Source organism: Mytilus californianus, unplaced genomic scaffold (assembly GCF_021869535.1).
Source record: "Mytilus californianus isolate M0D057914Y unplaced genomic scaffold, xbMytCali1.0.p SCAF_2, whole genome shotgun sequence".
Classification (NCBI taxonomy): domain Eukaryota; kingdom Metazoa; phylum Mollusca; class Bivalvia; order Mytilida; family Mytilidae; genus Mytilus; species Mytilus californianus.
Genome location: NW_026262668.1, coordinates 91,688,675 through 91,699,022, shown reverse-complemented (window position 1 = coordinate 91,699,022; position 10,348 = coordinate 91,688,675). Strand labels below are relative to the sequence as shown.

Below are 10,348 nucleotides of genomic sequence, written 5' to 3'. Positions count from 1 at the left end.
CAAAATGGAAATGTCTTTTATTCAAGCAAAATTAACAAACAACACATAATGGTTTATCACATAACTGAATGAACTATATTGTATTTATAGTAACATATTATTGTAAAATAGTGGAGAAGGTTTCACCAAAATCACTCTAAAGTTACAGAGCACAATTTGGTTAAAATAATTATTTCTCAAAAAAAGGAATATTAATTCATAATATGAAAAAAAAAAAAAAATGCATTTGAATGAAAAGTGAGTTGAACTTCCTCCAATGATACTTGTCTAAATGAACTGTTAGTATCTTTAATACAAGATACAGTAAATCTATGTCACAGATTTAGGTAAAAATTTGCATACATCTTTGGTTCAACAACATATCAATTTTAAAGAAAAATCTATGGATTTGAAATTGGAGATTTGAAGATTTAAAGACATATTTGATAAAGTTTTTCACCGATTTTATGTGCTTCCCATACATTTGTTTGCTTATTTTGAAATAATCCATTCAGTAAATTTTTTAAAAATAAAATAAAGTGCATCATTTTTTGGACCTAAGTTATTATTTAACGAGCCAACGAGTTGTATGCAAAATTTTTCCAAAATCTTTGACATAGCCCATATACTGTTGAAACGTGTTGAAAGAGCAAAGCTGAATAAGCAAATGTATTGTATCAGAAGCTAGCCATGTCTTTGTGTTTGAAAAAGCCAATTATATTTTATAATTTGTAAGATAAACCTCAAATATGTTGAATATGTTCAAAAACTTCCTTTTTTTAAATCAAGGTAAAACTTGCTTCATAAGGGGAGATAATTCAGATATTTAAATTTAAAAAAAGATGGTACTGTAAATTTATCAACATATGTATTTTGTTATGCATCAAGAAAACTAGTATTGTGATCCCAGTAATAATTTTAATATTCTTAAAATGAGAGCTATAATCTCATATTTAAGTTAAGATTTCTGTTGTTTTCTTTCTAGTTTCATAATAGTGTATCTCACTAAAATTCAGTACCATCCCATAATAATTTTTCATGAGAAGATAGTATCAACTAATTATTGATTTCAAGTTATTCAGTTGAATAAAATAAACAAAGAGATTTGATGACCTCAAAAAAACATATTTGTAAATAATACACGTATTTAATTTTGTATATATATATGTACATCAAAATGAGAGCTACATTATAAATTGATACTTTCTATTACTAAATCTGAATCTTTTCTTAATACAAAACAATCAATGTCAAAAATTATAAATTCAAACTAAAAACACGCAATCAAATATATTTCAATTCATCTAGGCTCAGAAATTCTTTTAATACTGTTGGCAAGGGCATTTGATTCAATTTTTCAAGAAATTTAGGTTTCAGTAAACTACGAATACAGATTCTACATTGTTGCTGAAGAAAAACTGGTCTTACATCAAAGTGAAAGCTTTCAGCTGTATGGTAATACTGATTGATAGTGTATGTTTGGTATATAGCTTCCTTGTTAAACTTTGCACCAGCCAGAATAAGCATTTTAGTGATTTCCAACTGGTTCTGAATTAATGATTGTATTAGTGGTGACACACTTGTCCCGTTATACCATCCACTCATGTTAGCATTACAGTTATGGTGCAGAAGTATTTTTACACAAGATGGAATATTTTTCAATACAGCATGCAGAAGAGGTGTTTTGTACATGTAATCTTGAGCATCCACATTGGCACCAGATTCCAAAAGCATTGAGGTCATTAGGTTATCTCCCCTGATGGCAGCAGCATGTAGTGGTGTTTGTCGACGTTTATTTGAAAAACAATTAACATTGCTACCGGCTTCTATCAATACAGTTAAGACATTCACATTGGGTGAAAACATAGCAGCCCATAAAAGTGGGGTGAATCCTCCCCAGACTTGTGCATTTGGGTTAGCTCCATTAAGTAATAAACTCTGAACAACTTCAATGTTGCCATAACGGCTTGCCCAGCACAAAGCAGTATCTAGAGCTACTTGGTCACATCCGATATCCAATATAGATTTTACAACAATGTTATCTCCACTTTGAATTGCTAATATTAAGTCAGCATGGAGGTCTGGATTGTGCATTTTAATGTCTTGTTTAGCTGAATTTGTCTATTTAAACTAATGCATTTCTTTCAAGAAAAACTTGTCCTTTCTGAAAATACAACAATACTTTTAGTGCACAAAGATTTATGTCTAATGCACTTAAGCCTTTAAATTTTGCAACGACATTATCCATCTCAGTTCTTTAGTTTTTTGAACTATGAAACTATTCACTAAGCTCCACAATAGACAATTACAAATATGTAAAACCATATTTTGAAAAAATAACTGCAATAGTGAATATAGCTTGATACTAAATTAACTAATCCAAGTACATTTAATTTATATTTGGCCTCAAAACTGTTGAGTTTAATTATCTTCTTTTTTATGCAACAAAAGAACACACAGGATAATCAAACTGATCTGTTCTCAAGTTCACTGGGATTTTGACAAATAGCTGCTTATCCAGAGATGGGTGTATAATAATGTCCAATAAACGAATATTAAATGCAAATCAGCATGAGAACATGTAAATGTGATATGAATATGAACTCTGCTTTGTACAAGTCAGTCTCAGTGTTTACCCCACAAGTTTCATTTAGGTAGCATCCAGGTACACAGATATTAAATTTTGAGATACAATCTTCTTTCTAGAAATTATATACATAGCATCACATCCATAACACAATACATATATAAGAAAATCATTTCAGATATATATAGCATTACATTCAACATACATTGTATATACTGTTCAGTAAACGAACTACCATCAAAATATGAAGTATCTGTTTTCAGGTGTTGTGACCAAATTCCGTACGGTTACCATTGATCTGCCTATATAGTACCTTGATTGGCCTGAATGCCATTAGTTACAAAAGCAAGAGATTAAAACAAGGTTGGAAAAAACTTTCTGGCTGGTTCAAATGTTTTTGTTTTGGAAGATCAGATCAGATGTGTATCCAGGATTTTGAAAAAGGAAGGTCTCCCCCTGGCAAATGTATCCTGTGATATTTGTAAAAAGTCTATACATTTATCATATATGAAGCTCCATAAGTAGGTGTGGGGTGGCCTGCTCCTCTCCCGAATATGAATTTCAGGTTTTTGGTTTGACTCAGACTGGGATCTAACCAATAACCCTTCACACTGCCACTGGAGACAGGCATGCTAACAAAAGACCACCTAAGATCTTACTCAAAGTTTGCAAAAAAATGTATATGTATATATCTGTCACATAAAAAAGAGAACTGAATATTGACCACACTTTAAATTTAAGAAGGATGAAAAGACTTTGCTAGAAATGAATATCAATATGAAAGTTTGTCTGCCAAATGAAATGAATAGCATTTACAAAATACCTCAATACATCTCTGAATATCTTCCTTCCTCTCTAAGTTTTTATTTTTATCGAACTCTGACCGGATTCGTTGGAAATAGTATTCTTTGTCTGTAAATTGAAGTGATCTCCCCTTCCTCAGTAATTTTCTGTACAGAGAAATAACTTGTACAGATCTACATTGGATCATTTTATCTGAAAAGTAAAATATGGTAAGTAATGGTTTATTCAATCTACTGCACAAATGATAGTGCTCAAAAGGAAACAAACATTAAACTTCATGTACACATACATTAATTTTTAAGGTAATATATTTTAAAAATTACTGTATAATTAATACTATATATATATGTATATGCTCGGAAACGGGCCCTTTAATTGGATTCAATAAATATTCATTTTCTTCTTATTCTTATTCATACAAATTAATAAAATCAGCAGTTTTTTCAGATTAAGGGCCTGGCCAGTCAAAGGGACAACAGAATGTGAACAAGGATAGTTTAAAAAGTGCATGGTCATAACAGTAAAAGTGAATGTTTTCCTTTAACAATGTTTTGCTGAACACCATATATATGCATAATATAATAAAATGCTTCGCCGAGAGCAGCCTGATACGACCGCAGAGGTCGGGCAATACTTGATACTGTCTGAATTTGGATTGTGATCAAATTTTTGACATAATATAGGTTTCTGACACAAAATAAATGTGGTCAAAGATCTTAAAAATTTGAAATGGGACATTTAATTTACCTACTATGGTCTGATATCCAAAATCTAACAACATTGTTAGATTCAGCATATAAAAAACACCAAAAATTTAATTTTAGTTGAAATTAAACAAAGTTTAATTTTGGACCCTTCAAACCTTGATATGGACTAATTTGAAAACAGGGCCCAAAATAATAAATATAAATGCACAATAAGATTCAGCATATCATAAAGCTGCAATAATTCAGTTTTTGATGAAATAAAAAAAAGTTTAACTTTGGACCCTTTGGACCTCAATGTAGACCTATTCAAAAATGGGGCCCAATATCCAAAACAGTAATACAAGGTTAAAACTCCCCAAAATTAAAGACTTTAGATTAATCCCATTGAAATTGGTTAAAAGATTTGTATTTATTTTCAATTGAAGATTTCTTGCTATTGCGCAATACTGTGCTGTTGCACAATACTTAGTTAATCTGTTATATATAATAATTTACACACCCTGTTTGGTGTGTATCTCCTGCCATGTCAGTATTTGTTGCTTCTTTAAAATTAATCAGAAATAATGAATGTAAAAATGGAAATTTTTTGGGAAAAAAGAAACAAAAAATTATGAAAAAAAAAATCCCCCCCCCCCCCCCCTCCCCAAAAAAACATTTTTTTGAAAATATTTGAAATTTTGAAAAATCTTGAAGAAAAAAGTATGACCCCCCCCCCCCAAATAAAAATTGGAAAAAAAAAATCCCATTCCCCAAAAAAAAAAAAAATTTCAATTCCAAAAATTTTGAATAAAAAAAATAAGAACCCCCCTCCCCAATTTTTTTTTTTTTTAGTTTTGAAGATTATTTTCTTTTCAGGAAAAATGTACAATTTCGCCAAACTCAATCCCAGCATTCCCTTTGAGGTATGGAACCTTGTAGTACAATTTCAGAGAGATCCATACACTTAAACACAAGTTATTGTTTGGAAACTATAAAAATGCTTGTTTTTGGCCCCCAATTCCTAAACGTTTTGGGCAATTACCCCCAAACTCAATCCCAGCCTTCCCTTTGTGATATGGAACCTTTTGGTACAATTTCAGAGAGATCCATACACTTACACATGTTATTGTTTGGAAACTACAAAAATGCTTGTTTTTGGCCCCTTTTTCCTCAACTGTTGGTACCATAACCCCCAAAATCAATCCCAACCTTATTTTTGTGGTATTGAACCTTCTGGTTAAATTTCATAGATATCCATTCACTTAAACTCAAGTTATTGTCCGGTAACCAAATGTGTCTTCGGACGACAACGCCGACATGATAGCATTATATGAACGCAAATTTTTTGCGGTGGTATAAAAATGAAAAGGTCTAAATCAGAATTGAAAAGAAAAGATTTAACAATACGATTTTGGCTCTCTTTTACCCCTAAGAGCACACATAATCCTTATAATTAAGGTTCATCATAACTGACAAAAATTACTAATTTATTCTGAGTACAAACACACCTAGCTGTGCAACTGCAAAAGTTTTATAGCCTACCATGTATATAAAAACTATAATGCATTTTGTGCTTCAGGAAGTTAATTTGGATTTTTGTTAGCATTTTTTTGTTGTTGCTACAGAAGGTGTAAAAATACATGTGAGCTTAAGTTGCCTAAATTCTTTGAGATGTCCCCTAAGTAAGCAAGTGTAGTGTTCTGACTGATATGGACAACAAATATCTTTGCTACAATAGGTGATTTAAACAGTGCAACTGAATTGACAGTACATGTATCAAATAAAATTCATGTATTTGTTTTATTTTACCATCTTTTGCAGTGATAAAAATTATCCATAAACATGATAAATTTCTGTTTCAATGATGTAAAATAATAATAGGGTCATTGGCTTCATTTTCACAGAATACTTAATTCAAAGTGGTGTTCTATGTGAAAAAATACCACAAAACATCAACATAAGCGTAATGTCATCACATTGTAAGCTGTAAAATGTGGATTTTTACGTTTTCACTACCAACTAGGTAATCTATTGGATAATACATCAAAACATTGTTGGTGACCATATGATTATTTTACATCATTAAAACAGATAATTCTGGTCACTTTCACTTTAATGATTATTTGTAGGTCTAATTTTGCTGATCATTTTTTATTTCTATGGTTTCTCTCTATCTACTAAAGTCGATAAACACAACATTCATTCAAGGGTAATAACTCCTATAAGATCATACCACTGATGATATTAACCATGTTGACTTATTTGAAGATCTTTTCAAGCTGATCATATTAAAAGCTGTTCTGACTACATATCTATTCATTATAATTGTTTAGATGTTAGCCAAAAACACAATAACTAAAACTCAGTATATATTACAAATAATAAGATAGCCAAAGGAAATAAATGTTTTATTCCACTGCCTGTACTTTATTGTATATCCTGAAAATAAGATAATAATCAACATACAATTTTTCTTATCCGCTTGCTCTTACATCAAACCAGGATATAATCTATGATTAACAGTACCGATTAAAAGTTAATTATAGTATTCTATGTATTAAAATTTTTTTGTTGAAAATGCATGAAATATTTTTGCACTTGACATTCAGTAAACACTTTAATAAGAATATCTGTCAACATTAGCAGTAAACCTCAATAAAAATTGCTGATGATAACTTATTAGTTTTCTTTTTATAATAAGTTTATTCTTGTTTCGCTTAGCTTTAGTTTTTAATATTTGCTTTGTTATATTGTTACTTTTTTGTGCTAATTTGCTTTTTAATTTAACCAAGCACGCAGCTTATGTTTTTGTGTAGTTTATGTTATCAACACAAGTATATAAAAGAACTTGGTATGAGACAGCATACGAAGATATGTACTATGATTTATAGTCTAATTGGTATAACTGTAATTGAGACAAGTATTTGCAATGGTATCCACGGTATATATTTTTGTGACTAGAATAATAAGATACATGTATATGTAACTAAATAAGTTCACATGATACTGATCGAATTATGAACATTAGTTTTAATTATTATTACTAATAATTCATGGCTCTCTAATATCATTTTCTACAGCGAAAAATTGGGGATTGACCTAAATATATGTAAAAATTAAGGCAAAAATAAATTTAAAAATTTACTGAAAAAACAGCTCAAATTAAATTTTCAAAATGATTGGGAGAAAATGCGAGATTTTTATTTACAGAATCAAGGCAAATTGGACACTTATTTTTCATTCAAGAGGTCATTTGACTATGAAAATTATTTAGATTTAAAGCACCCCCAAAAACATTTGTTAACAAAATACAGACTCTGCAATCACTATTTAAGAATAGAAACTGGCAGACATGAACGTTTTATCAATGTATGTGGTAAAGATGAAATATTACCTCGACATGAGAGGATATGTTTAAATTGTAATTCAAATTCTATTGAAAATGAAATGCACTTTCTTCTGGAATGCCCTCTTTACAATAACCTCAGAAGAGATATGACTGATTATATCAAAAAATACCCCAGTTTAGTTAATTTAAACAGAAATGATTTTTTTATATGGATCATGAGTAATGAAGATAGCAGTTTTTGATCTATTTTATGTGCATACCTTGATAAAGGCCTGCAACTTAGAAAATCAGAAAATTAGTTAAATAGATAGCAAAATTATCTGCCCTTGACCACTGACCCTTTCCTCGTGCATTTGAACTATTATTTTATGTTTCTTTAATCACTCTGTAATGTTTATGTCATGTTGTTATTAATGTTATGCTCTTAATGGGTCCTTTAATTTGGAAAATAAAATATTGTAATTGTAAAATATTGTATTACTTAGTAAATACAGAGTTATCTATCTGTAACTTATAAGTACATTTATATTTTACAGGGCTGTTTTACATATCCATTATATTTACATATTGATGTCTGAATAAAAGTTACAGAACCCTAGCTTGCAGTTATTTATTAACAAAAGCCTAAAGAAACCGGCTTTAAAATGTATATATGCACTAATAATTTAATAGCCAGCAGTCCTCTCATGAAAAAAAAATTATACAATTAAAATTGATTGCAACTAAAACTGAAATGTTCATGACTTGCAAGTACTTTTACTCGCTGGGTTTTCTTGTCCTCCTTTTTATTAGCTCACCTGGCCCGAAGGGCCAAGTGAGCTTTTCTCATCACTTGGCGTCCGTCATCATCCGTCGTCGTTAGCTTTTACAAAAATTTTCTCCTCTGAAACCACTGGGCCTAATTTAACCAAACTTGGCCACAATCATTATTAGGGTATCTATTTTAAAAAATGTGTCCGATGACCCCGCCAACCAACCAAGATGGCCACCATGGCTAAAAATAGAACATAGGGGTAAAATGTAGATTTTGGCTTATATCTCTGAAACCAAAGCATTTCGAGTAAATCTGACATCGGGTAAAACTGATTATCAGGTCAAGATCTATCTGCCCTGAAATTTTCAGACAAATCTGACAACTTGTTGTTGGGTTGCTGCCCCTGAATTGGTAATTTTAAGGAAATTTTGCAGTTTTTGGTTATTATCTTGAATATTATTATAGATAGAGATAAACTGTAAACAGCAATAATGTTCAGCAAAGTAAGATCTACAAATAAGTCGTCATGACCAAAATTGTCAGTCAACCCCTTTAGGAGTTATTGCCCTTTATAGTAAATTTTTAACAATTTTTCGTAAATTTTTGTAATCTTTTACAAAAATCTTATTCTCTGAAACTACTGAGACAAATTTAACCATACTTGGCCTTAATCATTATTAGGGTATTTAGTTTAAAAAATTTGTCCAATGACCCCGCCTTCAAACCATCATGGCCGACATGGTTAAAAATAGAACATAGGGGTAAAATGCAGTTTTTGGTTTATATCTCTGAAACTAAAGCATTTAGAGCAAATCTGACAGGTGGCAAAAAAAATGTTCATCAGAATTAGATTTATCTGCCCTGAAATTTTCAGAAGAATCCGACAACCCATTGTTGGGTTGCTGCCCCCGAGTTAGTAATTTTACAGAAATTTTACAGTTTTTTGTTATTATCTGAGATATCATTATAATATCTAATATCTAATACTATTAATTATGATTTTAACCTTATTTTACATGATTTCCAAAGCATCAGTAAATACAGGTGAGAGACACAGGCTCTTGAGAGCCTCTAGTTTGTTTTAACGCAGCATAACCTGTAGAAACTGACATAGTTGCCATCGTTAAATGTCATTTCCTTGACAATTAAGGACACATCCAGTTATTTCAGTATATTCCGTAATTATATTCAATGACGGGGTTCCAAAAATTTGATTGAATCCATGCAACGATATACATTTTTGTAACATATTCGAGTTAATTAACATATACTTAACGATTATGCAGCATTGCACCAGAAACGTTTGAATTTGGTTTGTTGGAGTTCCTGTCAAATAGAATAGTATACTCCCATGCTCAGAGTTACTTTTTTAAAAGTTTACGATGACTGAGGTGTGTCTATATTGGCAGAAATTCTATGGATACAGATTAGACATCATGCCAATAGCTCACATGGCCATTTTAAAATGAATCTCAAAATAAAAAAAATTATTTCCTGATCCACAAAATGACTATATCTTTTACATATCTCCGTGCTGTCATGCCTTTAAACATTTCCATATGCACAGGTTTGTCATTTAGGCAGAGCCAGAGATACAAATGTATAATTTGTGTGATGTAAACAACCTTCTAATTTTTTTGTCAAATTATTATGGTGAACCTTATATTTACCTTCCAGAGATTGCTGATATGTGCATTACTAGAGAATGTAAACAAGGACATGAAAATATATATATAGATACTTGATCCTGATAAATAAACAACCTATTGATAATGTAACTCGACCCTTGACCTTGTTTATAACTTGAAATTGGTATGCTCCGTCGATGTCGATTTCATTGGCAGAACCAGTAAATGTTTTGGTCTGAACAGGAAACCAGTAAAAACACAAGAAAATGTGCTAAATTAAGTCATATACTTCTAGACAGGCCCGTATGTTCGTATATTGTTTGAATTCTAGGAGAGGATGTTCATGGACAATGAATTTTTAGTGTTTTATGTTCTCCACATATTGTAGAATGTATACGATAGATAAGAAGGTTTTCGATTTTAAGATTTCACACTTGTACATTATTTTGACCCCATTTGAAAATGGTATTGGTTCTGTTTGCTCCCAATACACGTTCGCACTCGCACGTGAAATCATTGACGTTCGTAAATGGAAGACTACACTTCATTGGCAAAAAAACT

At 30.9% G+C, this 10,348-nt stretch overlaps 1 protein-coding gene across 1 annotated transcript; it reads right to left on the bottom strand.

The window, feature by feature from the left end:
* On the bottom strand, positions 1-3,533 carry LOC127728475 (ankyrin repeat and SOCS box protein 13-like). Its single transcript, XM_052235873.1, has 2 exons — positions 3,390-3,533; positions 1-2,143 (listed from the first exon to the last, which is right to left on the bottom strand). The coding sequence occupies exon 2, from the start codon at positions 2,071-2,073 to the stop codon at positions 1,264-1,266; it is 810 nt and encodes a 269-aa protein (XP_052091833.1). The 5' UTR covers positions 2,074-2,143; positions 3,390-3,533; the 3' UTR covers positions 1-1,263.
* Between the last annotated feature and the right edge of the window lie 6,815 nt (positions 3,534-10,348).

Coding starts and splice junctions, on each gene's coding strand:
- LOC127728475 (XM_052235873.1), bottom strand. CDS start 2,073: ATGCACAATCCAGACCTCCATGCTGACTTAATATTAGCAATTCAAAGT.